This window comes from Chiloscyllium punctatum, chromosome 15 (assembly GCF_047496795.1).
Source record: "Chiloscyllium punctatum isolate Juve2018m chromosome 15, sChiPun1.3, whole genome shotgun sequence".
Lineage (NCBI taxonomy): Eukaryota > Metazoa > Chordata > Chondrichthyes > Orectolobiformes > Hemiscylliidae > Chiloscyllium > Chiloscyllium punctatum.
Window position 1 is genome coordinate 85,158,720 of NC_092753.1, and position 27,945 is coordinate 85,186,664.

The following is a 27,945-nucleotide window of genomic DNA, read 5'->3' on the forward strand; positions in this document are numbered from 1 at the left end:
TTGCCTAAAAGGAAGAGGGTGAGGCAGTCAGTTTTTTTTTAATTTACTGGAATTACGACTATTTTTACATGCCTTTAGTTAAATGATTTAAAAAAAACTGAATTAAAGTTGACAGATCATCTCAACACCATTTCTCGAGGAATTGAGAAAAGATCTCATTGAAAGATGCAAGATTTTGAAGTCTCTTATAGGACGGATACCACGAGATTGTTTCTGCTGGGCAGGAATTTAATAGCTGGTTCAAATCCCACTCCACAGTTTAATGGGTGGCACGGTGGCTCAGTGGTTAGCACTGCTGTCTCACAGAACCAGGGACCCAGGTTTGATTCCAGCCTCGGGTAACTGTCTTTGTGGTGTTTGCACATTCTCCCTGTGTCTGTGTGAGTTTTGTCCAGTTTCCTTCCACAATCCAAAGATGTGCAGGTGAATTGGCCATGCTGAATTGCCCATAGTATTAAGTGCATTAGTCAAAGGGAAATGGGTCTGGGGTGGGTTTCTCCTCTTCAGAGGGTCAGTGTGGACTTGTTGGGCCAAACAGCCTGTTTCCACACTGTGGGGAATCTTTTTAAAAAATGACAAGATGGGGTAATGGTCTCAAAAGAAAAGAGGCCAATCACTTCAGACTGAGATGAGGAGCAATCATTTCACTCAAAAGTTGTGAACCTTTGGAATTGTCTATAGCTGACAGAGTCATGGATGTTCCATCACTGAAGACCTTTAAGGCTGTGAACAACAGATTTTTCATCTCTTAGGGAATCAAGCGATACGTGGAGAGGGTAGATTCAACTATGATTGTACTGAATGGCAGGGCAGGCTCAACAGGTCACCTGGTCAGTTTTTGCTCCTATTTCTTGTGTTTGGTGTTTTTCTGGCTGTGTGGGTGACCTTGGTGGGTGCACAGTTGGTCAGACCTGTTTCCCTGTGTTACCATCTTAAACTGCTGTATTTCATTGGCTGTAAAACATTCTGAGACAGCTTGATGGCGGGTGCCATCTAAATGCAAGTCTTTCCCTTTCATGTGGTCAAATGTATAAATGGACCCAGCAATGATAGGCCTCATGGTCCTACAACACCATGGTCACACTTATATAGCAGAGGCTTGGTGGAGGTGTCCTGAGGTTTATGAAATGTTCTATCCACCCTAACCATATAATTTACAATCCCATCTCCTCAATGCATATAATGTTTTGAGTGCCATCTCACCTGATAATAGGTGTGTAAATGAATAACCATTGCCTGGGCATCAAAGTTTGAGCTTGCTACTGAGTTATTTCCCTTTTGCTGGCCGCGAGACTGGAATTCCATTAGTTTGTAGCTGTACATTTCATCTGGTGCATAAACCATCGCCTCCATCTTAAAGTTAATGTTGAGCATTTCCTCTGCTTTCCTTTCCATTTTGTGACAGACTTCAGCAATTTTAATCTGCGACAGAAAAAAAACACATAACTTATGTTGTTGAAAAATTTGGGCCAACAACAATTCGATCACACCCAACATCTAGCAGTAACAATAGGAATTTTGAGATTTCAATTTGCCTAATCTCAGTCGTCTAATCAGACAGGAAAGGGCAAATCAGTTGATGTTTAGTGCTAGTGTACCTGAATTTTTCATCGTTTATTGTATTGGGAATATGACTATGTTCATTTAGTTTTACCACGCTACAGATTTGGGAAATCTTGCAGAAGTAGCTCAATACACCATTGATGTTGCATCAACACTGTAAAGTCAAGACTTGTCTTTGGCAAGAGGATGTTTTGATGTGTATAAAAGTGCAATAAATCGGCTGTCATCATTTCCAAGTACAGATCCAGAAGGTGGCTAGGTTCAAACTTCTGCCAAAAGATAGGAAACCGCTGGTAACAGAACAACCTTCATACACCCCACACAAACCTCCCCCTCATTTACTTCCAATTGCACTTTTTCTGAATTTGACAGGTTTGAAAGAGTTATATGATGGAAGAGAGAATGAATTGGATAGGAGGCAATTTAGTGCTTGACCACACTTTTAATAATCCAACTAAGCATCCCATGAGTCCAGCTAACTAGCTAACCCAGGTAATAATAATTTTGTGCCACGAACTTCAGAACAAACTGACCATGAACCAAGCACTCTTCAAATTTTACTGACCAGGCCGCCAGCAGAAATCTTAACAAGAATTGAATTAGTCTCTGAAGCCCAAACCTTGGACAGATCAAGCAATGAATGAGCTGGGTTAACAAAGGTAAACAGTTAGCCAAGCATTAAAACGGGTCCAGATTAGTGTTACGTACCTGAATTTCACTCACTAAAAGTGGGAAACTACTAAAGTGTTGAAGTGCCAATGTGTTACACGCTGTCTCCACTTTAGCTGGAAGGAGAGAACATAGAATAGTTGGATTACACTTTGTTATGGAACTTGACAAACAGAACATGGAAGGCTGAAATTTTGGACCCCATGCAGCCGTTAAATTCTTAGAAAAGTTGCTAAGGCCAATTAAAGGATGACTGGTGGGATTTTCACTGTTAGGTACTTGAACCCAGCAACAGACTAAGACGAACAACAATGCACGTAGACTAATCTCTAGAGGAATTCCTCAACCCCAGCCCCTGCACAGTGGTGGCCTGGCTAGTGTCATCAACTCTGTAACTTAAGATAGAGGAATGTTGCGGAGAGGTTATCTCCACTTTGAAACAGTTATTTGAATCAAAAACAGAACATGCCGGGGAAATTCAGCAGCTCTGGCAGCAACTATAGAGAGAAAAACAGAGTTAAAGTTTTGAGTCCAGAGATCTGACCGAACAGCTCAAAGCAAACTATCTTCCACTGATGTGGAGCTGAAGGGAGTTAGGTTGTGCTGCGGGCAGTTGGAAGAGTGAAAACTTTGGGTTAGGAATACATAGAGTTTCACATACAGATAGTTGGAGGCAATAGTGAGACAAGAACACTGAGGGTTGTGAAGTAGATAATAGTTTGAAACTTCTGAATGATAAGAAGCCAATATAAATCAGCAAAGTAAGGGGTGAGAATGATTTAATGCAGCATGGATCATTGAAATAATGATTAAGATTCCCTTCATTATTTGCAAGGTTGCCACAGTGCCACAGTGATTCTGAGAAGGTGGACTGCTTTCTTGAACTGCTGTAGTCCCATGTGAACAGTTAGCACCATAATGGCTTATGAAGCCACTTCTAGATTAGATTACTTACAGTGTGGACACAGGCCCTTCGGCCCAACAAGTCCACACCGACCTGCCGAAGCGTAACCCACCCAGACCCATTCTCCTACATTTACCCCTTCACCTAACACTACGAGCAATTTAGCATGGCCAATTCACCTGACCTGCACATTTTTGGATTGTGGGAGGAAACCGGAGCACCCGGAGGAAACCCACATAGACACGGGGAGAACGTGCAAACTCCACACAAAGAGTCACCTGAGGCGGGAATTGAACCTGGGTCTCTGGCGCTGTGAGGCAGCAGTGCTGACCACTGTGCCACCGTGCCGCCCACTTCTTGGGGAAGTGTCACCCACATTGGTATGGGCTGCTGTCAGACATTGGCTTATATCTCATTAGGATAACAGGTCCCCTTCCCTAAAGAAACTGAGGGAGCTAGTTGTTTGTTCCTCTAATTAAATGGAAATACAGCCATTTTTAACCGCTATTAATTTATTAATTTTTTAAAAAACTGAATTAAAGTTCTCAAACACAATTTGAACTAACTTTCTACTGATAAACCAGGTGCTTGGATTACCAACCGTCTAACATAAGCACCACACTGCACTACTCACACAATGTGTAGCCTGGTCATGAATAATATGGGAGAGAGCAGAGCAAGGGAAGTGTTGACCTTGTCAAGCCTGGAGATGGTAGGGTCATTTATAAAGGTTTCACCAGCTCTCCCAATTCTCAATTATTGCTTTTCTAGGAAGAAGAGGAGCTTCAGACAAAAGGGTTACATATGTATATTTCCACAGCATTACCACATTGACCTTAAATTCAGCTATTTCCACAAAGCACTTACTACTCACTAACCACAAGAACTGTGGCTTCATGTAATGTAGTGTTACCTGAAAATTCATTTAACATTTCAAGTGAAGGCTCCAGTAACTCCTGAATTTGTTCTCTAATAATAGTTTCGAAAATTCTGTACTTGGTGAATCCGGGCAACTCTCTCCCTTTAGAGTTTTTTTCATGATGTTTGACCAAATTGATTGCTCCCTCGTTGACTGAAAGGACAAGATAGAAGAAACTTCCGGTTATCTATCCAGTTTATTCTGTAAATGTGTGAGGCATACAACGTGCCATGGAGAAGCAGTGAGAATTCCCTTTGTTACAACCATCGGAATAGCCAGCTGTTCACTGTGTTTTCACTGGAAGTGCAAAGGCAAAATCCATTTGTGTCATTTGCACTACACTCCACCAAGATTAACAGAAGTGGACTAGCTCCAGAGAAATTCCAGGCCCATGTGGAGTGACTTTGCACAGTCTGTGTGTGACGTTTTCCTGTACTTGCACTTCCTAATGAAATTACAAATGGTATCAGAGAAAGGGAATAGGGGGATGCCTTCTAAAGGGAGCGGAAGTAGTTCTTTACATGGGCTGAGATCACATCACCTAGATATTTTGGTAATGGAGATAAGGAGGAATTCCTTCTTTCAGAGGGTCAGCATTGTTTGGAATAGGTTCAAGGCCGAGCTAGACAAATTTTTGATCTTTGAGCGACTCCTTCAGGGAAATGGAGTTGAGTTCATATTCTGATCAGTCATAATCTCACTGTTAAGCCCAATGGCCTCTTCCTGTCTTTTCCAATGTTCCTGTAAGACTTAATTCACATGATCTCCTGATTTGGTTTCAATTTTATATTGTAACAGCCGTTTATTGTAGCAACCCCAGGGTCTACCACTGTCCCACAGCCATTACTTTCAAGTCCTCATTCTTTTATAGAAATCATTTCATAAACTCCCACTACACAGACAGTGATGTTTGCTTTTTAACTTTGCTTCTTAGTTTTCTGACCTATGGTCATACTGTGTATAGATGTAATGTATTTTATTTTCATTTCTCTATTCTGTAATTAAGGATTGTACCTTTGCAGCTAAGATGGTGCTGTAAGTGGTGGTTTATCAGCATTTCACTGAAGTATATGTGATAATAAAGCTCATTCATTCATTCATTCCTTCAACCACCTCAGGGTACTGATGCAAAACTTTCTGGATTTTCTTTTCGCCTCTCATTAATCTGTTTGTTTTGTCACTCCTTAGAGATTACCTGATTGAGGAGATAGGTGTGGAGGGTAGGTATTCACTATGGTCTGGGGCAGGTGTGATGGACTAACCGACCTTTGACCTCTTCCTTTCCACCAGATGCTGTCAGTGGGACACTCCAAAACAGTGACAAGAAACAAAATTGTTTCCAGGAGGCAAAGAGTGAGAATTCTGCTGGTATACTTACACCCTATTTTAACTCCATCCAACTTCTTATACCACTCTGCAAACTTATCTCTGGCAAAGTCATGTAACTTCATATCGATGGAATAATCTTTTTTGTACTCTCCCATCGCTAAAGTAATGATTTCATCACAGTAGCCTAGAATTCTCTACAATAAAATGAGCAAACATTAGTTTTTCTGTGATAGTTGTGTTGAAATATTATAAGTCAAAACTAAATGGCGGAGCTGCTTTTATCAAAACTTTCTTGTTGGAGAAATGGATGTTTTTGTGCTAAAAGCAATATAAAATACACCTCTTCAAGCAAGGTACTGTGTATCAATGTCAAGTATCAGTCGTCATTACGCTTTGGCTAAATACAAAGCAAAGACCGCTCTCTACAATCTCATGAGTGACTCTAGAAGAAAATAAAAGCAACTTTCATGATCTCAGGACATCCCAGGCACTTTACAATGGATGCAGTATTTTTGAAGTGTGGGTCATTGCTCCTATGTAGAAAACCCATCAGACACAGAATATAGTAGCCTTTCAGCTCATTGAGCCTGCCCGGAATTAACACACAACAAACTCCCACAAACAGCAATACACTCATGACCAGATAATTTGGGATAATGATAGAAGAATAAATATTGAACTAGGTGCCCAAGAAGAATTCCCAGCTCTCCTTCCAGGTAGAGCCACACCATCTTTGATCACTACCCAATAGAGCAGATAGAACCAAATTTTAGCATCCAACTAAAAGGAGACAGTCCCTCAGCAATAGAGTTTATGCCTTTACTCTGCAATGGGACTTGAACCCTCAACCAGTGGATTCAGTGGTGAGATGCTAGTAACTGAACCAAAGCTGTCACATGATGTGAGCATTCACAGCAGCTGGGTCTAATCTCCTCTGGGTGGAATACTCCAGTATAATGGAGACTGACCAACTCATTGAACTCCAACCTTACTGAAAGTAAACTTTCACCTTATCGTTGAGCCCTCACAGGGTTACATTTAGAAATTGTAATGGATGCTTTAACATGAGAAAAAATCCAGACAAAACCATCCAAGAGCACTTACTTCTTATGCCGATTTGCCCTTAAGAAAGGAGTGGTCACCTGCCTTCTTGTGGCTTGCCAGGCCAGATCAGAGGACAGTTAAGAGTCAGCCACTTTACAGTGGGTCTGGAATCACATCCAGACGAGACTGAGTAAGAAGGACAATTTTACTTTCCTAAATGAGATTAGTGAGCCAAATTAAATGAAAGGTCAGGTGCACCATGATTCTCTTACTGATACCAGTATCTTGCTGATGGCAAGTTTGAAAACAGGAAGGGCATCAATTAGAATGGATGGGGCATACCTGAGACTTGCCACCTTTCCACTTCCACCAGAATTAAGTTCTGTGTGCAAAGGTCCCAAGTGCTTATTCATTCACAGAATGTAAGTATTGCTGGCTACACCAGCAGTTATTGAGCACCCCTAATTGTCTAGAGGGCTGTTAACAGTCAACTACATTGCTGTGGGTCTGGAGCCACATGTAGTCCAAACCAGGTAAAGGATGGCAGTTCCCTTCCCCATTCGTGAACCAGATGGGTTTTTTTCCCAACAATCAACAGCATTTTAATTGTCATCCTTAGACTCCTAATTCCAGGTTTTTATTGAACTCAAACTTCACCATCTGGTGGGATTTGAATCCAAGTTCTAAGAACCTTACTATAGTCTCTGGGTTAACAGTCTATCTATAATATCACTAGGCCATTGCTTCCCCTACCACAGATTAAGTGGCCAATTAAGGGCAATTTAAAGGTTGCATTCCCTGGTGGTGGGATCAATGCAACTGCAGGGGGGCCTGTCACCATGTGCAGGTGGGGCAGCCAAGACCAGGCAGCCCTTTTGTCACCTTAGTGGGATGCAGAATGGCCTTCTTCTGTGCTGTAAAACCCTGTAGCTTTAGCACTGTTATTTTACTCATGCTGATACGTTTTTAATTTTCATGTTTTGTAATCTTCATGATACATTGGGAATGCTATTTTTGTGCAAAGATCATATTGCTTATTTAGACAAAGTTCCAACAAAATTGTTTCCTGAGCTTACCCTGGTCAGGTTGTGCACTCTTGTTGTAGGATCCTCTGGGATTGCCCCTCCCATTTTATCTAACTGCTTCACAATTTCATTTATTTTGCTTCCAATTTTCTCTTGCATAGCAGGTAGACATTTCTGTATGGAAAGAAAAATAAGCCAAAAGTCTATTAAATAAAGCCTGGATAACATTTCAAACCATCTGTCAAAATGAGCAAGATCACCAAGATTTTAATTCCACTGCTAAAATTCCCATTTAGATGCTCTTTTGGATTGTTCATATCTATATGATTTGGAGATGCCGGTGATGGACTAGGGTGTACAAAGTTAAAAATCACACAACACCAGGTTATAGTCCAACAGATTTAACTGGAAGCACTAGTTTTCGGAGACCGCTCCTTCATGAGGTGATTGTGGAGGGCACAATTGTAAGGCACAGAATTTATAGCAAAAATTTACAGTGTGATATAACTGAAATTATACATTGAAAAATACCTTGGTTGTCTGTTGAGTCTTCCATCTGTTTGAATACCATCATAGTTTCACTTCTTTTATGTGTAAATCACAAAACCTTTTTTGAAAAAGTTGCATTCTCAGGTTAATTGTAACAATTGGTGTTAGCTAGACAATATGTTTTACCTATATGTTGAAGGTGTTAGCCCCCTGTGTTCTCCGTCTATGCCATGATGCTTAGATTGATTCCAATCTAAAAAGTGAGATAACAGAGTTTTATATGAATTCATGCAGTTTTTGAGCAAAGTACAATGTAATTGTACAAATTCACCCCACAAAATATATGTGTGCATGTGGGTCTTTGTGTCTGTGTGTGTGTCTGTCTGGATTGGGGTTTGTGAGTGTGAGAGGGAGTGTATTTGTGTGTGTAGTGAGTGTAGAGTGTCTTAAATCTGTGAGGGGGTGCATGTGTGAGTGTGGGAGGCACTCCTATACACACACATACACATGGACACACACATACACAGACATGCACACAGACACTCACACACACCCTTATAGGCACACACACTCCCACACTCACACATGCATCCTCTCAGAGATTTAGACCACTCTACACTTATGCACACACATATACACTCTCTCTCACAGACACTCACAACCCCCACTCCAGACACACACACTCCCACACTCACACATGCACCCCCTCACAAAGATACTCTACACTCACTACACACACATATACACTCTCTCTCACACTCACAAACCCCGACCCAGTGTGGGAGTGTGTGTGTGTGTGTGTCTGGAGTGGGAGTTGTGAGTGTCTGTGAGAGAGAGTGTATATGTGTGTGCATGAGTGTAGAGTGGTCTATGTCTCTGAGAAGATACATGTGTGAGTGTGGGAGTGTGTGTGTCTGTAAGGGTGTGTGTGAGTGTGTGCATGTCTGTGTATGTGTGTGTCCGTGTGTGTGTGTATAGGAGTGCCTCCCACACTCACACATGCACCTCCTCACAGACTTAAGACACTCTACACTCACTACACACACAAATACACTCCCTCTCACACTCACAAACCCCAACCTTGACAGACAGACAGACAGACAAACAGACAGACACACACACACACACAAACACACACACACATATATTTTGTGGGGTGAATTTGTACTTGCAGAGTTACATTGTACTTTGCTCAAAAACTGCATAAATTCATGCTAAACTCTGTTATCTCACATTTTAGATTAGAATCAATTTAAACATCATGGCATAGACAGAGAACACAGGGGGCTAACACCTTCAACATATTGTCTAGCTATCACCATTGTTACAATTAACCTGAGAATGCAACATTTTCAAAAAATGTTTTGAGATTTACACATAAAAGAAGTGAAACTATGATGGTATTCGAACAGATAATAGACTCAACAGACAATCAAGGTATTTTTCAATGTATAATTTCAGTTACAACATACTGTAAATTTTTGCTATAAATTCTGTACCTTACAGTTGTGCCCTCCATAACCACCTGATGAAGGAGTAGTGCTCCGAAAGCTAGTGTGCTTCCAATTAAACCTGTTGGACTATAACCTGGTGTTGTGTGACTTTTAACTTCATATTTTTATGTTAATCAATGGATTTCAATATAGAAAACATGTACCTATCCATTTTGCTAGTTTGTCAATTTAAAGAAAATAATAGGATGTGGCCCTTGTGAATTTGTTAGATATTGTAAATTGTTTATCCTAATGATTACTGAAGTAAGGAAGGAGAATCATAAAAAAATCCATCACTCCCTCTGGGGTCGTCAGCATGTCCCATTTAAAACAGAGGGGAGGAAACTTTTTTCTCTCTCAGAAGGTTGAGAGTCAAGATGCAATAGGTGCAAAATCTGCATTTTTAAAATGGAGGGAGATAGATTCTTGCTTACCAAGGAGACAAATGGTTATTGGGCCTATGCAGAATGTAGAATTGAGGTTAAAATCAGATCAACCATTATCTTATTGAATGGGGAAGCAGACTTCAAGAGCCAAGTGGCCTACATTTGTTCTTTGTTCACACGTTCTTATCTAGAATCACATGGTGCGATTCGTAAGCTGAGCTTGAGGATGAGTGAGTTAGGATTCAATAAAGTTTGATTCATTCCAGTTTTAAACAAATAAGATGTATGGTTTATATGGAACATGTATTAGTTAACAGTAAATAAACCAGGGAGAAAAGGAAGGTGCTGGTGGCAGGTTATAGAAAGGAGAGTTGCTTAACATTGTTCTTTCGACTGGCTCCATTCAGAATCGTCAGCTGGTATTATTAGTTGAAATCTTTTTCCATCCACTCTGGCCAAAAAGATGTTGAGAATTGGTGAAAAGTCATTTGGCCTTTGGGACTGGGATGTGTTTGCCTGTTTGTCCCAGTTGGGCTTCAGCTAATGAGGTATAGGTTGGTGCAAAAACATATCTCGGGTTTCTATAGGGGCCCTGAAGAGGTACTCTTTAGCAAGCCATTCAATTATAATTGCATCTCAATGCTATCAGCTGAACCCAAAATGCACATGTTAGAGTTTTGGAATCATAATACAAAAGTGAGCCTTTGTCCCATTGAGAATCACTGATAAAACCACTCTAAATCTACACTCGTCCCACCTTCCAGCACTTGGCCTACAGCCTTGAATATTATGACACTACAAGTGTTCATCCAGGTACTTTTTAAAGATTATGAAGTTTCCTACTCCCAAGAAATGCATTCCAGATCCCTTCCAGGTGAAAAGATATTTTGCCAAATCTCTCTAAACCTCCTGCCTTTCACATTAAATTATATGCACCCTTGTTCTTGACCATCAAGTGTGGAGAAAACTGCTCTCTATCCATCCTGTCCATCCTCATAATCTTTTACATGTCTATCCAGACTCCCTCAGCCTTCTTTGCTCAACCCAAGCTTCTCCAGCCTCTCTTCATTGCTGAACTGCTCCATCCCAGGCAACATCCTCCTGCCATTTCCTTTGCACTCCTCCTTTCAGTGAAATCCTATCCCTCTGATGGTAGGTGACCAAAACTACAGGCTGTATTCCAGCTGTGGCCTCACCAAAGCTCTCAACAGCTTCAACATGACCTCCCTACTCCTATAATCTATAACATGCCTGAAAAAGGCAAGTCTCCCCTATACCTTCTTACCAACCATATTAACCTATCCTGTCACCTTCAGGGATCTGTGAACAAGTACCTCAAGATTCCTGTTTCTCTGAACTTCCTAGTGTCCTGCCATTCATGGACTACTCCCTTATCTTGTTAATTCTTCCAAAGTGCATCACCTCATTTTTCTTTTGTAAACCCACTGCTCAGGGTGTTCATAGGCCTGGCTTCAATCCTAGCACTGACTCTACCTGACTTCCACAATCAAATACACATGGGCATCTTCGACAAAATAAAACAAAAAAATTGCAGACGTTGTAAATCTGAAATATAATGGAAATTGCTGGAAGGCGTTCTGAAGAAGGGTCACTGGACTCAAAATATTGACTTTGCTTTCTTCCCACAGATGCTGCCAGACCTGATGAGTTTCTCTAGCAATTTCCACGTCTGAATGGGCATCTTCAGCTTCGTGTAGCCATACTTATACCAACTTCTTTGGGAAGTCCTTAACATTTGCTGCAGAAAGCAGCAAAAATTGCAGAAGAACAGATTCCCTCCCCCCACTCCATGAACCCACTTCTACAGCTATAAGTGATGGTTCTGAAGGGGTTAATATTTATTACATTGGTTCATCCACTGATATTACACATAGTCTGTGAATGGAGATGGGGAGTTCTACTCTAGATTTCAGATGTATGTGTACCAGCTCCCTAAGATCCAAGTAATTATACCTGACCAAATGTAGTTCGACTTCTTGTTATCACCCAACTACCCCACACCATATGAGAAAATGACATCAAACATTTTACCGGCACAGCAGACCTGTCAGGTAGTGTTAAAACCACTGTCATAATTAATGGTAATCATGTTATCATGTTAATTGTGTTAATTAACCTCAAAGAATTTCTCTTGACATGGTTAAGGACCAAGCTGGGAAGCTAGGGAGGAGGTGTTGGAGCCTTTGGCTTTGATCTTTGAGTCGTCATTGTCTACAGATTCAGTATCAGAAGACTGGAGGATTGCAAATGTTGTGCCTTTGTTCAAGAAGGGCAGTAGAGATGACCCAGATGATTATAGACCAGTGAGCCTTTCGTCTGTTGTAGGAACAGTTTTGGAAAGGATTATAAGAGATAGAATTTATAATAATGTAGCAAGCAACAATTTAATTGCAGATAGTCAACATGGTTTTGTCAAGGGCAGGTCATGTCTCACAAACTTCATTGAGTTTTTTGAGAAGGTGACCAAGCATGTAGATGAGGATAGGGCAGTTGACGTGGTGTACATGGACTTCAGTAAAGCCTTTGATAAGGTTCCACATGGTAGGCTGTTGGAGAAAATGCAAAGGCATAGGATTGAGGGTGATTCAGCAGGTTGCAGGGGGACTTGAATAAACTGCAGAATTGGGCTGAGACGTGGCAAATGGAGTTCAATGCAGATAAATGTGAGGTGCTTCACTTTGGGAAGAATAACAGGCAGGCAGAGTACTGGATCAATGGAAAGATTCTTGGTAGTGTGGATGTACAGAGGGATCTTGGAGTCCATGTACATAGATCCTTGAAAGTTGCCACCCAGGTTGATAGTGCCGTTAAGAAGGCATACAGTATGTTAGGTTTTATTGGTAGAGGGATTGAGTTCCGCAGCTGTAATGACATGCTGCAAGTAGACAAAATGCTGGTGCAGCCACACTTGGAATATTATGTACAGTTCTGGTCGCCCCATTACAGGAAGGATGTGGAAGCATTGGAAAAGGTGCAGAGGAGATTTACCAGGATATTGCCTGGTCTGGAGGGAAGGTCTTATGAGGAATGGCTGAGAGACTTGGGTCTGTTCTCATTGGAAAGAAGAAGGCTAAGAGGGGATTTGATAGAGACATACAAGATGATCAGAGGATGAGATAGGGTAGACAGTGAAAGTCTACCCTTTTTTCCTGGGATGATGATGTCAGCTCATACAAGGGGGCATAACTACCCATTGAGGGGTGATAGATTTAAGACAGATATCACAGGCAGGTTCTTTACTCAGACAGTGGTAAGGGTGTGGAATGCCCTGCCTGCCAATGTAGTTAACTCAGCCACATTAGGGAGATTTAAACACTCCTTGGATAAGCACATGAATGATGATGGGATAGTGTAGGAGGATGGGCTTAGATTAGTTCAGAAGTCGGCGCAACATCGAGGGCCAAAGGGCCTGTTCTAAGCTGTATTGTTCTATGTGCTAAACCTGATTTAAGTTGTCTACACCCAACAGTAAAGTCTGAATTATCCACAGTACAAGGAATCAGAGTAGGCCATTTGGCCCCTCTGCTACTCAATAAGATCATGGCTGATCTGTTTGTATTTTGAGTTCTACATTCCCATCAACCACGGATAATCTTTGATGCCCCTGTCTAATAAGAATCTATCTCACTCTGCAATAAAATATTCAATATCCTTGCCTCCACTGCCCCTTGAGACCAAGAATTTCAAAGCCACACTCTGACAGAAAATAAATCTTCTTCCCATCACCGTCCTACAACGGTGGCTCCTAATTATTAAACAGCATTCCCCAGTTTGGAATGCATTCACAATCAAATACATCTTTTCCACTTCGACCTTGTCAGCAGCATTCAGGATCTTATAAGCTTCAATCAAGTCCAGAGAAATCACCCCTGTCTATCCAGCCTTTCCTGATAAAGCAACCTGCTTATTCCAGGGAACAATCCAGTAAATCTCTCTAAACCAACACCATTAAATTTACATCCTTCCTTAAGTAAGAAGACCAAAGCTGCACTTAGTAATCCAAATGTGGTTTCACTGAAGCATAATATCCTTACTTTTATGTTCAATTTGTCATGTAATAAAGGATAGTGTACATTAGCCTTGTTAATTAATTGCTATACTTGCATGCTAACTGCATCTCGGCATTCTGTAGTCAGTCTCCAGTTCATTATTCCAGCCAAAGTGAATAACTTCACGTTTTTCTCCCCACACTATACTCCATCTGCCAGATTTTTCCAAGTCACTCAACCTATCCACATCCACCTGCCAGCTCCTTATGTCTTCTTTACAACATAATTTTCTATCTACTTTTGTGCCATTTACAAATTAAGATATCATGCCTTTGCTCCCCTTAACTAAGTCATTGATATAGAATGCAGGCAGTAGTGCACTATCTATCACTAAGTCGTCATGCTTTCGCATAGAATCCCAACAGTGTGGAAGCAGCCAATCAGTCCATTGATACCACACCAACTCTTCAAAGAGCATCCCACCCAGACCCACCCCCTCCCCCTTATAATTCTGCATTTCACACGGATTATCTACCTAACCTGTACATCTTTGGACTGTGGGAGGAAACCAGAGCACCCAGAGGAAACTCACGCAGATACGGAAAGAATGTCCAAATGCCACACTTGCCTGAAGCTGGAATTGAACCTGGGATCCTGGTGTTGTGAGGTAGCAGTGCTACAGGACCACTACCAGCTGCTACTTGCCCGCTACTTCTCATAACCACTGGAACGGGTGAATGGCTAATCATCTTCCTATTCCTACGGCAATTCCTGTTGGAAAGTGGAGATAAGGTCTGAGCCAAGGCTTAGGAAGCCTAATGGTTTATCCATGTTTGTGGATACTCCACCGCTCGTTACCTCTCTGAAATCTTACACTGATGACAAAAGCTTGGTGGAACTTCCTCGACCAGCGAAATGCTATGCTTTTCTCTTCCTATTTTGCATTCAGTGCCATAAACCAACCAATGATTAAAGTGAATTTAACCAACCCTGATTTGTAAAACAAGCTCATTGGTGAGTCTACTGGATAAATGTTGGAAGGATGCTATTTTCTTCTCCAGCAGTGGCCTATGGAGAGGGAAAAAGAGAGAGATTTAAAATACTTCAAAGAAGTTGGCACATGTAACAAAGAACAGTACAGCATAAGAACAAGCCCTTCGGTCCATCAAGACTGCACTGACACATGACATCTTTTCAAACTAAAAGACCCTTTGCCTCTACATGGTCTGTATCCCTCTATTCCCTATCTATTAATGTATCTATCAAGATGCCTCTTAAGAATTGCTCTCCTATCCACCTACACAACCTCCTCTGGCGGCACGTTCATACAGTCATCATCATAAAGATCTACAGCATGAAAACAGGCCTCTCAGCCCAACCTGTCGATGCCATTCACTGCACACAATGGAACAAAATGGGAGAGCACTAAAATTCTTCACTTTATCAGAACACAAAGCTCAAAGGGGAAACAGAAATGTGGGATAAGAATGAAGTAGGCTTGCTACACCCGCCCGAAAATGGACAGAAGTTGCCCTTCCCACACACAAGGAAGCTTGAACAAAGAATTTTTTTATCCATTTGGATCTGAATCAGGTAACAGAGGTGAAAGTTCACCATCTAAACCATAGTACCACCCAACTGACAATGTGAGAGGCCTTTCCAGGCACTTTTCATCCTTGGTGTGAAATATTTGTCTCTCACATCCCCTTTAAACTTACCCCTTCTTGCCTTAACCACATGCCCCCGAGTAATTGACATTTCTATGCTGGGAAAAAGACTCTGACTACCCATTCTATCCATGCCTCTCATAACTTTGCAAACGTTATCAGGTCACCCTTCATCCTCTGACATTCAAGTCATTCAATATCTTATGTTCCTCCCAATGAATCAATTCCAAACCTTTTTTTTAAAATTCAAATAGGAGAATAAATAACGGCATAGCATCCCTCAAACAGTGTAATAATGAATCTTTGGCATTATTCAAAGCTGAACAAGGAAGTACTTCCAATATCTGCCCAAATATTTCTGTTAACTTACTTCTTAAACAGTTGCTATGGTCACTTGTTTCACTGTTGCCTCTGAGACCATGCTTTGTGAAAACTGACCACATTTTTCAACATTACATTTTAAATTTAGTACTTTTTTGACTGTACAGTGCTTCACGAAATTCTGAAGTTGTAAAAGGGTCGGGGTAATTGCAAACTCCTTCCCAAGCTTCAAGCTAAACCATTGTGAAATGCACATGGGTGGAACTTGTTCACACCTTTCAGAGCCTGCACCTTTCTCCATAGGGAGACATCACCTACATTCAAAGCCAAAAAGCTAAGGCACTGGTTGCTATGAGTTAAGGTTTAAGAAGCACAAAGCATGTGTAAAAGTCTCACTCAGAGAACTAGCTGCAACTTATCCTGCCATTCACACCTTTGAAATTAGCTGGGGTTAACTGGGATGAAGCCATGTGACATTTGGGAGACAGTGGTGTAGAGGTGTTGTTGCTAGACCATTAATGACCCAACAGACTTGGATTCAGAATTGTGCCACGTCAGCCACTGGAATTTAAATGAATTTAATAATTCTGCTAGATAAAGCAGTCCTCATTAACAGTGACTGTGCAATGACAGTCATTAACAGTCCATCTGTTTCATTAATTTCCTTTCACCAACATGTCTCTCCAGTCACACAATAATGTGGCTGACTCTTAAATTCAGAGGAGGTGATGGCCAAATGGTGTTATCGCTGGACTGTTAATTCAGCGACCCAGGTAATGCTCCAGGGACCCAGGTTAGAATCCCACTGCAGTAGATGATGGAATTTGGAATCTAAAATTAAAACTCTAATGTTGACCTTGAATCCATTGTTGATGGCTGGGTCAAAACCAATTTGGTTGACTAATGTTCTTTAAGGAAGGAAGCTACCATCCTTTCCTACATGTGATTCCAGACCCAAAGCAATATGAGTTACCCTTAACCACCCTCTGGGCGATTAGCGATGAACAATAAATGGTGGCCTAACCAGTGGCACCCACATCCCGTGAATAAAGGAAACCAGTTTGCCCTCAAGTCATTTACTTCAAACTCAGTTATGTTGGGCAACACGTCTGGCCTTGCCAGTGATGCCCACATCCCATGAAAGAATACAATAATGGTCTTCATTGATGACCTCAGTGCTCAACCATCAAACATTCAAACAAGAGCTATAGATCCAGCAGCATGGAGCTTTAGCCTCAATCTTTCTGACAGACTGTAATCTTTAGAGTCAACATCCTATTGATCACCCATTAAGAAGGATGGCCTCTAGTTTGTCAATTTTATGTTAATTGTTCAAATGATGAAATAGAGATTGCGTTTCAACTGCTTTGTTTGGAAGAACAAAATGGGTTTACCTGAAATGAACATTGTCATTGAAAAATGCAATTTCCTTCTCCAGTGCATTAGCCAGGGATGTATTTGCGATTAAATCATGCTGCCCACGACACTTAATGAGCATGTAGCCTTTCCGAAGAGGAACCATCTGATTGTTGATGATTTTAAGAATGTCTTTCTCCGTGTCACGATCAATCAAGTCCGGTTTCGTAAGAACCCCTAACGAAAATAATACAACATTCAGTGATTGACCATTCATTCTTCGATTCATTATTGCTATTCTAATTGCCAGTCCCATCTGATGCTGTATTAACACGATAGCAGAAAGCAGGACTCTATTTTGAAGCGTATTAACAAACTACCTTTTGAGCAGAATCTCCTTGGAAATGAAGGGCTAAGGTTAGATCTTTGTTGTAATCCAACTGTCCGAGTGGGATGGAAATCCCTGTACCTGGTGACTGTGCAGGTCCCAAATGAAAAGATTGAGGTGCCTCAATAAAGTTTGCAGTTGTAAATACAACATTTCTTTTATCATACTCCAAGGCCAGGTGATCCTTTTCCCTATTTTGCATATTTCCATGGAATCCTGTCCTTCTTCCAACGTGCTATAACTATTTACGTGCCATCTGGTTTCCTTGTATGGTAATTAAGTATTTCATTGTATTCAGATGGTGGTGAATAGGGGATTCATTTCTGCCCCTATAATTGGGAAGAGACTGAAACTGTTTCTAAGATGCATATCTGCCTTTATAAATTTGAGCTTACAAATATATAAAAGTTTAGGTTCCAGGTTTGTTCCTTCCCAGTTCTTGGAATTGTAGCTATATTGATCCACCATTTCTTTATTATTTTGACCCATAGCTATCGTTCTTCCCTAAATCTCAGATCTTATATTTGTTATTTGGCCCTTCCCTCCCTCCTTCTTCTCCATCAAGCCCCCATTCCCACTCATAGCCTCTCTGGCCACTTCCTTATCCTTGCAGTTTGGAAACAGAAATGAATCGTTATCCAAATTAGGCAAAAGATTTTCTTCGGGAAAAGGCCTGTAAAAGACAGGGGGATGGTATTGAATGAGGTGTCTTAAAAGAAGCCAGTAAAAGCACAGTAGCTTGACTGGCCTTATTCTGGATGTAACCATCCTGAGATTCTAAAGTCTACCATTATTCGGTTATCTTTTGCTTTGCTGATTCTGATTGTACTCTTGTTTAATTTTTCGATGGCGCTGTTCATTATTCTACCATTCACATGTAGATTGAGCTTCTTTACTGATCCTGTTACTACCTCCTTTTTTGCTTCACACCGTGAAATCTAGCTTACACCTTTTCACAATCATTCCACTTTGGTCATTTTTCACCTTGCTACTTGCTCATAAAGATTGTTGAGTTGAAACATCAACTCTCTCCCGGAATCCCAGATTTACATATTAATGAATCGAAACCTGTAATCCATTCTAAAAGACGAAAGACTTAACACACAATCGAGGTTTGTTAAATATATCATTTTGTTTGCATGACACTGCAACATTTTTGCTATAAATTCTGTGTCTTATGGTCCTACTCAACAACCTCGTGATAAAGGAGCAGTGCTCTGAAAGCTAGTACTTCCAAATAAACCTGTTGGACTATAACCTGGTGTTGTGTGATTTTTTAAACTTTGCCCACTCCAGTCCACCACTGACCTCTCCACATACTGATTTAATGTCTTTCTTGAGCATCTTGTTAATGGTTGGTTTGGGAAATATTGTGGGAAATGCTTTTTTCCAGCTGTTGTTACAGTGAACTGTTGGAAAAGGGCAGGAAGAATTTGTGTCTAGTGCCCACACAGGAGGGAGAGAAAGTGATTCAAGCAATGACCTGGCTAAAAGCCGAGTGCACAGCATCATCCAAATAAAACCACATCTATTCAAACAATGTTGTATTTCGATTTACCCAGTGTCCTGTCTCCGTTCGGGTCAACTTCCTGAGCCATTTTCAATGCCTCTGTGGTCGCAATGTCCACATTACAGGCGATGACAACCAAGATGATTGTTTCTTCTTTTCCAATGTAGGTGTGGATCAGCTTTTTGATCTAGAAAATAAATTAAATCTAACCATTTATTTTCAACACTTGGAATGGGTGTGATGACATGTTTCTGCGAAGTAGTAGCAGATGTATTTTTCGCATTGCATTGCAGTGATTTATTGTCCAGCCCATCGTGGCCCTAAGGAAGGGGACAAATTTCTTCTTGAAGTGATTGCATTTGTGGCTGACTTGGTTGCACAGATAAGGACAGGAATTTTGTTTGACAGGAAGTTGGGTGCCTTTGGAGCTCTCTTCCTCAAAAGGCAGTCTTTGAACATTTCTAGGGCAGTGTAGATCGATTCCTGATAATCAAGGAGGCCAAAGGTTATTGGGGCATAAGTGGGTTGTAGATCATCCCAGATCATATTGAATGGTCAAGCAGGCTTGAGGGGCTGAGTGGCCTAGTTCTGTTCCTCGATTGTATGGTTGGGTTGTTTTCTCACTTTAAAGATACGTATTTATGCTTTATAACTACATATTTTCAGAGGGTATTTGGAGTCCAACTATATATTTAAAATTCTTGGAGAGTATAACTGGGGGCAAATGCTTTCCCAGTTACAGTACCCCTTCAATGTGGAAGGCCATTTAGCCCATCAAATCCACACCAACCCTCTAAAGAGCATCCCACCCACACCCCATCCCTGCAGCCCTCATGGCCAATTCACCCAACATGCACATCCCCGGATCCTCTGGGCAATTTACTATGGCCAATCCACCCAATCTGCACATCTGTGGACTGTGGGAGGAAACTGCAGCACATGGTGGAAACCCACACAGACACGAGGAGAACGTGCAAACTCCACACAGAGAGTCACCCAAACCTGGAATCGAACCCAGGTCCATAGTGCGAAAAGGCAGCAGTGCTGACTACTCAGCCACTGCGTTCAACAGCCCAGAACTTAAAACCTCAGGATAAGCCATTCTGGACTAAGAATGAGAAATTTCTTCAACCAGAGCATATCTTGAAGCTTTGGCATTCTCTGCCTCCCGAGAATTGTGGGCCTGCAGTCCTTGAATAGTTGCAATGCAAAGATTGATAGACTTCTGGATACTGAGGGAATGAAGAAATATACGGATAAATTGAGAAGGTCAAACTAAGATACAAGATCAGCCATGACCATATTTAATGGTGCAGTAGGCCCAAGGGATATAACCTATTCCAATCTCTTAGGTTCCCATGTTCTCAGCGGAGCAGGTAAGGGCTGTTTGGCAGTGGCTGCTTGAAGGCTCGGTGACGTTTGTTTAACGGTTTAAATTTGAAAGTTTTTTTTAAAAAAAGCACGGATTGGACCTGGAAGCTGGTGTAGCGCAAGCTTACCTGGATAGGTTTTTTCCTATAAAGGCGCGGAGGAGAGGAACCCGAGGCACTACAGGAGTAGTGCCTCCCAGCCGCCCTCCTCCTCTAACCTATTATTATTATAAGACCCGTTGTGGTAAGCAGGTAAGTGCTGTATTTTGCTTGTTCTATTGTTTAGACCTAGTTTTTTTTTAAAAGGTTACTTTTAGAGGGATGGCAGTGAAGGCAGTGCAATGTTCCTCTTGCAACATGTTTGAGGTGAGAGATGCCATGGTCGTCCCTGCTGATTACACTTGCAGGAAGTGCACCCATCTCCAGCTCCTCCAAGACCATGTTAGGGAACTGGAGCTGGAGTTGGATGAACTTGGGATCATTCGGGAGGCAGAGGGGGTCATAGATCGGAGCTTTAGGGAAGTAGTAACTCCAAAGATTGCAGACAGATGGGTGATAGTGAGGGGGACTGGGAGGAAGCAGCCAGTGCAGGGACCCCCTGCGGCCATTCCCCTCAAGAACAAGTATACCGTTTTGGATACTTGTGGGGGGGACGACTTACCAGGGGCAAGCAATGGGGTTCAGGCCTCTGGCACGGAGCCTGTCCCCGTTGCTCAGAAGGGAAGGGTGGAGAAGAGCAGAGCAATAGTTATTGGGGACTCGATAGTTCGGGGCACAGATAGGCGGTTTTGTGGGGGCGAGAGAGACTCACGTTTGGTATGTTGCCTCCCAGGTGCAAGGGTACATGATGTCTCTGACCGGGTCCTTAAGGGGGAGGGGGAGCAGCCCAAAGTCGTGGTCCACATTGGCACCAACGACATAGGTAGGAAGAGGGATGAGGATGTTAGGCAGGCTTTCAGGGAGCTAGGTTGGAAGCTCAGAGTTAGAACAAACAGAGTTGTTGTCTCTGATTTGTTACCTGTGCCATGTGATAGGGATTCGAGAAATAGGGAGAGAGAGCAGTTAAATGCGTGGCTACAGGGATGGTGCAGGAGGGAGGGATTCTGGTATCTGGATAACTGGGGTTCTTTCTGGGGAAGGTGGGACCTCTATAAACAGGATGGTCTACACCTGAACCTGAGGGGCACCAGTATCCTTGGGGGAAGGTTTGCTAGTGCTCTTTGGGGGGGTTTAAACTAACTCTGCAGGGGCATGGGAACCTAGACTGTAGCTTTAGGGTGCAGGATCTGGAGTGTAGGGAGGTTCGGAACATGGCATCAATCTCAAAGGAGGGTGCCTGTAAACAGGAAGGTGGCTTGAAGTGTGTTTACTTCAATGCGAGAAGTATACGAAATAAGGTAGGTGAACTTGCAGCATGGGTTGGTACCTGGGACTTCGATGTTGTGGCTATTACGGAGACATGGGTAGAACAGGGACAGGATTGGCTGTTGCAGGTTCCAGGGTTTAAGTGTTTTAGTAGGGTCAGAGGTGGGGGTAAAAGAGGGGGAGGTGTGGCATAGCTTGTCAAAGATAGTATTACAGCGGTGGAAAGGACGATGGATGAAGACTCGCCATCTGAGGTAATTTGGGCTGAGGTTAGAAATAGGAAAGGTGAGGTCACCCTGTTAGGAGTTTTCTACAGACCTCCTAATAGTCCTAGAGATGCAGGAGAAAGGATTGCGAGGATGATTCAGGAGAAGAGTGAAAGTAATAGGGTGGTTGCTATGGGGGACTTTAACTTTCCAGATATTGACTGGGAAAGCTATAGCTCGAGTACGTTAGATGGGTCAGTGTTTGTCCAATGTGTGCAGGAGGGTTTCCTGATACAATATGTAGACAGGCCAACAAGAGGTGAGGCCATACTGGATTTGGTTCTGGGTAACGAACCAGGCCAGGTGTTAGAATTGGAGGTAGGTGAGCACTTTGGGGACAGTGACCACAATTCGGTGACTTTTACTCTAGTGATGGAGAGGGATAAGTGTGCACTGCAGGGCAAGAGTTATAGCTGAGGGCAGGGAAATTATGATGCGATGAGGCATGATTTAGGATGCGTGGCTTGGAAAAGTAGGCTTCAAGGGAAGGGTGCAATCGATATGTGGAGCTTGTTCAAGGAGCAACTATTGAGTGTCCTTGATAAGTATGTACCTGTCAGGCAGGGAGGAAAGGGTCGTGTGAGGGAGCCGTGGTTTAATAAGGAATTGGAATCCCTTGTTAAAGGGAAGAGGGCGGCCTATGTAAAGATGAGGCGTGAAGGTTCAATTGGGGCAATTGAGAGTTATAAGGTAGCCAGGAAGGATCTAAAGAGAGAGCTAAGAGCAGCAAGGAGGGGACATGAAAAGTCCTTGGTTGGTAGGATTAGGGAAAACCCAAAGGCTTTCTATAGGTATGTCAGGAATAAAAGAATGACTAGGGTAGCAATAGGTCCAGTCAAGGATAGTAGTGGGAAGTTGCGTGAGGAGGCTGAAGAGATTGGGGAGACACTGAATAAATACTTTTCGTCAGTATTCACTCAGGAACAAGACATTGTTGCTGATGTGAATATTGAGTCACAATTAATTAGAATGGACGGCTTTGAGGTATGTAGGGAAGAGGTGTTGGAAATTCTGGAAAGGGTGAAAATAGATAAGCCCCCTGGGCCTGATGGCATTTATCCTAGGATTCTCTGGGAAGCAAGGGAGGAGATTGCAGAGCCATTGGCCTTGATTTTTTTGTCCTCGTTGTCTACAGGAATAGTGCCAGAAGACTGGAGGATAGCAAATCTGGTTCCCTTGTTCAAGAAGGGGAGTAGGGATAACCCTGTAACTATAGGCCAGTGAGTCTCACTTCTGTTATGGGCAAAGTCTTAGAGAGAATTGTAAGGGATAGGATTTATGAACATCTGGATAGGAATAATGTGATCAGGGATAGTCAGCATGGTTTTGTGAGGGGCAGGTCGTGCCTCACAAATCTTATTGAATTCTTTGAGAAGGTGACTAAGGAGGTGGACGAGAGCAAAGTGGTAGATGTGGTGTATATGGATTTTAGGAAGGCGTTTGATAAGGTTCCCCATGGTAGGCTACTGAAAAAAATACGGAGGTATGGCTTTGAGGGTGAGTTGGAGGTTTGGATTAGGAATTGGCTGGCTGGAAGAAGACAGAGGGTAGTAGTTGATGGTAAAGGTTCATCTTGGAGTGCAGTTACTAGCGGTGTTCCGCAAGGATCTGTTTTGGGACCATTGCTGTTTGTCATTTTTATAAATGACCTGGAGGAGGGGCTAGAAGGTTGGGTGAGCAAGTTTGCGGATGATACGAAAGTCGGTGGAGTTGTTGACAGTGAGGAAGGATGTGGCAGGTTACAGCGGAATATAGATAAGCTGCAGAGCTGGGCAGAAAGGTGGCCAATAGAGTTCAATGTAGGTAAGTGTGAAGTGATTCACTTTGGTAAGAGTAACAAGAAGATGGGGTACTGGGCTAATGGTCTGATACTTGGTAGTGTGGATGAGCAGAGGGATCTTGGTGTCCATGTACACAGATCTCTAAAAGTTGCCACCCAGGTAAATAGTGCTGTGAAGAAGGCATATGGCATACTGGCTTTTATTGGTCGAGGAATTGAATTCCGGAGTCCTGAGGTCATGTTGCAGTTGTATAAGACTCTGGTGCGGCCGCATCTGGAATATTATGTGCAGTTTTGGTCGCCATGCTATAGGAAGGATGTGGAGGCACTGGAACGGGTGCAGAGGAGGTTTACCAGGATGTTGCCTGCTATGGTAGGAAGATCGTATGAGGAAAGGCTGAGGCACTTGGGGTTGTTTTCATTGGAGAAAAGAAGGTTTAGGGGTGACTTGATAGAGGTGTACAAGATGATTAGGGGTTTAGATAGGGTTGACCATGAGAATCTTTTTCCACGTATGGAGTCAGCTATTGCGAGGGGGCATAGCTTTAAATTAAGGGGGGGTAGGTATAGGACAGATGTTAGGGGTAGATTCTTTACTCAGCGAGTCGTGAGTTCATGGAATGCCCTGCCAGTAGCAGTGGTGGACTCTCCCTCTTTATGGGCATTTAAACAGGCATTGGATAGACATATGGAGGATAGTGGGTTAGTAGGTTAGGTGGGCTTGGATCGGCGCAACATCGAGGGCCAAAGGGCCTGTACTCCGCTGTATTTTTCTATGTTCTATGTTCTATGAGTGAGTAGGTGGCACAAAGATAGCTTGATGAATGCGGTAACGAAGTACAGAAAGATGAAAATGAAAAATCTACGAGAATCAAAACTTCATGAGGAAATTAAGACCGAATTAACAATCTGAAGACAATTGGGTCTCAAGTTCAATTTCTGAAAAATAAAGTGAGCAACCTTTGCTATCGATGTAACGGGGGAAAGGGGAAGGGAAGCAGGGGACACATATTTGGAGACAGCAGTAAGAAACCGGGTTTGCCAATGACATCATTGGCTTGAGAAATAGGCGGTTGGAAGCTCAGGAGTATTTCCAGTGTCAATTGGATGGGCAGCTGTGAGGTTCTTGAAGTGGCTGAGTTGTCCATCTGAGACAGTCCAAGTGTGCTATTCTTGATTCTGGAAAGCAAAGGCGTAAGGTGCACAATTGTACTCTAGCTCCACGTACAGGGCCAGTGTCTGAAGGAGCTTCTGAAATCAAATACCTAACTGGAATTAAGGTTATGGTGAGACTACAGAGTGATAAGCTAAAGCACAATTGTGAAGAATTTATCCTTCTGTAGCACATGTTATCAGGAGGCAAGGTTACCATGTTTCCAATGTCCTGAGGCTGGTTCCCAATAGGGACCCTGATGATTCCAGGCAGGTCGATTAAGGTCAGGTTTGGAGCACAAGGTGATTCCACTTGGAGGCTGATCAGTTCTGAACTTATCCCAGTTTTTCCAGCTAAGTGTTTCTGGGCTGCATCAAAATAAAAATGTATATTTAGGATAGAACTGCAATATGAGATGGTATCATCCCTATGTTGTATACACATATGAGATTGTATGACATCCTGGTGGAAACACTGAACTCAGGGCCACCACTGACTGAAGATACAATGGCCATTGGATCTCGGATTTCCGTGCTGTGCTAATGGGCCAATTGGCCTTTTCCTTTACTATAGACTCTCTCTCAGTAGACACATAGACCTAGACTCAATACAAAGTTTGTGAGAAGATTTGTAGCTCGGGTGCTCGTTGTTGTGGTTCTGTTCTCCGAGCTGGGAATTTGTGTTGCAGACGTTTCGTCCCCTGTCTAGGTGACATCCTCGGTGCTTGGGAGCCTCCTGTGAAGCGCTTCTGTGATCCTTCCTCTGGCATTTATAGTGGTTTGAATCTGCCGCTTCCGGTTGTCAGTTCCAGCTGTCCGTTGCAGTGGCCGGTATATTGGGTCCAGGTCGATGTACTTATTGTTTGAATCTGTGGATGGGTGCCATGCCTCTAGGAATGCCCTGGCTGTTCTCTGTTTGGCTTATCCTATAATAGTAGTGTTGTCCCAGTCGAATTCATGTTGCTTGTCGTCCGCGTGTGTGGCTACTAAGGATAACTGGTCGTGTCGTTTCGTGGCTAGTTGGTGTTCATGGATGTGGATCGTTAGCTGTCTTCCTGTTTGTCCTATGTAGTGTTTTGTGCAGTCCTTGCATGGGATTTTGTACACTACATTGGTTTTGCTCATGCTGGGTATCGGGTCCTTCGTTCTGGTCAGTTGTTGTCTGAGAGTGGCTGTTGGTTTGTGTGCTGTTATGAGTCCTAGTGGTCGCAGTAGTCTGGCTGTCAGTTCGGAAATGCTCTTGATGTATGGTAGTGTGGCTAGTCCTTTGGGTTGCGGCATGTCCTCATTCCGTTGTCTTTCCCTTAGCTGGAACTGACAACCGGAAGCGGCAGATTCAAACCACTACAAATGCTGGAGGAAAAATCACAGAAGCGCTTCACAGGAGGCTCCCAAGCACTGAGGATGTCACCTAGACAGGGGACGAAACGTCTGCAACACAAATTCCCAGCTCGGCAAAGAAACCACAACTAGACTCAATACATCGGCCACTACAACGAACTACCAGAACTGGCAACTGGAAGCAGCAGGAATGGAACCAAATAAATTCCAGTAGACACAGTACAGCAGCACTTCAGAGGAGGATCCAAAGCACTGAATATGCTGCTGAGACAGGGGACTAAATCAACCTCTCAGCTCACTGAACATACCCACAACCACGGTACCATCGACTTCAATGACTATTGCACCATTTACCCGATAGCCCTGCTCTCACCAAAATACATGAGCTCTTGGTTGGGCAACATTACAATGTTCAAGTTTTAATTGAGGCGATCAAATCTTTTCACGGCCTCACCACTGTCTATTTCTGTTACTTGTTTCAGCTTTACACAGAATATAAATACAAAATACAGAATGCAGTAAACCTTGCATGTTTATTTATAAGTTTCCCTTGAATCCTGCATACTGCAACAGATAGTATTTATTCACTTGCTGAAATGTTCATAATTGTACAATCTTTGCATTATTTTACTCTGCTTTTATTTTAGTGATTGTCTATAGCTTTGTTTCAAAACATGATTTTTTTTTGATGGCATGATTTTTCAAGAAACCAGATATCTCTCTACATGTCTTTCTGTCTAAACCTTTTGGAATACCCACTGTCCTCAGATTCTAGCTCCTTAAGCATTCTGCTTTTTGGTGGTACCTATAGCTGCTTGGGCCCTGAGCTTTGGAGTTCTGTTTCAGAGCCTCTCCATGCTCTCTGTATCAATCTTCTCCTAGAAGTTGGTCTTTGAGTCTACCTCCTCAACTTAGGTTTCGATCAGCTCTTTATGTAGCTCAGAATACTGCAAAATACCTCAAGAGTTAGCACTGCTGCCTCACAGTGTCAGAGACCCGGGTTCAATTCCCGCCTCAGGCAACTGACTGTGTGGAGTTTGCACGTTCTCCCTGTGTCTGCGTGGGTTTCCTCTGGGTGCCCGGTTTCCTCCCACAGTCCAAAAATGTGCAGGTTAGGTGAATTGGCCATGTTTGGTAAAGGGGTAAAGGTAGGGGAATAGATCTGGGTGGGTTGCTCTTTGGAGGGTCGGTATGGACTTGTTGGGCCGAAGGGCCTGTTTCCACACTGTAAGTAATCTAACAAAAATGTTGAACCATGTTAAAGGTGCTAGTTGATGTTTGTTGAAAGGAATAAATGGTTGTCCTGTACGCTGCAGTGCAAGATCTCCCAGTGCATTGGCTTTAAAGACAGACTCGAGGAAATCTTGGATGAAGGTGCTGGAAAGATACATTCTTATTATGTTCCTCCAAGCACAGTACTTAAAGAACAACAATGGAATACAATGTGAAACCAATCCATGTCAGAATTTGGAGTGGTTTTCTTCTGATTCTCATGAAAGCACTCAACTGAGGTTACTCACAAGAATATCACATTGAACTCTTGCAACAGAACCTCCAATAGACCAGAAGGTTATATTTGAGTTCATGTCACTTAGGTG

General features: G+C 42.6%; 1 protein-coding gene across 2 annotated transcripts in view; it reads right to left on the reverse strand.

Annotated features, from left to right (window-relative positions):
- The window catches only part of LOC140486479 (interferon-induced GTP-binding protein Mx3-like), a 49,988-nt gene that overhangs the window by 9,342 nt on the left and 12,701 nt on the right, over positions 1-27,945 (reverse strand). The window contains exons 4-12 of one of the 2 annotated variants that reach the window (XM_072585698.1): positions 25,224-25,375; positions 19,122-19,260; positions 17,214-17,412; positions 14,821-14,899; positions 7,505-7,627; positions 5,434-5,578; positions 4,050-4,208; positions 2,272-2,348; positions 1,204-1,422 (exon numbers count right to left, since the gene is read on the reverse strand). In XM_072585698.1, coding sequence (XP_072441799.1) covers positions 1,204-1,422; positions 2,272-2,348; positions 4,050-4,208; positions 5,434-5,578; positions 7,505-7,627; positions 14,821-14,899; positions 17,214-17,412; positions 19,122-19,260; positions 25,224-25,375 — 1,292 coding nt within the window. The remainder of the gene's footprint in view (positions 1-1,203; positions 1,423-2,271; positions 2,349-4,049; positions 4,209-5,433; positions 5,579-7,504; positions 7,628-14,820; positions 14,900-17,213; positions 17,413-19,121; positions 19,261-25,223; positions 25,376-27,945) is intronic. The other variant, XM_072585699.1, reaches the window with a different exon arrangement.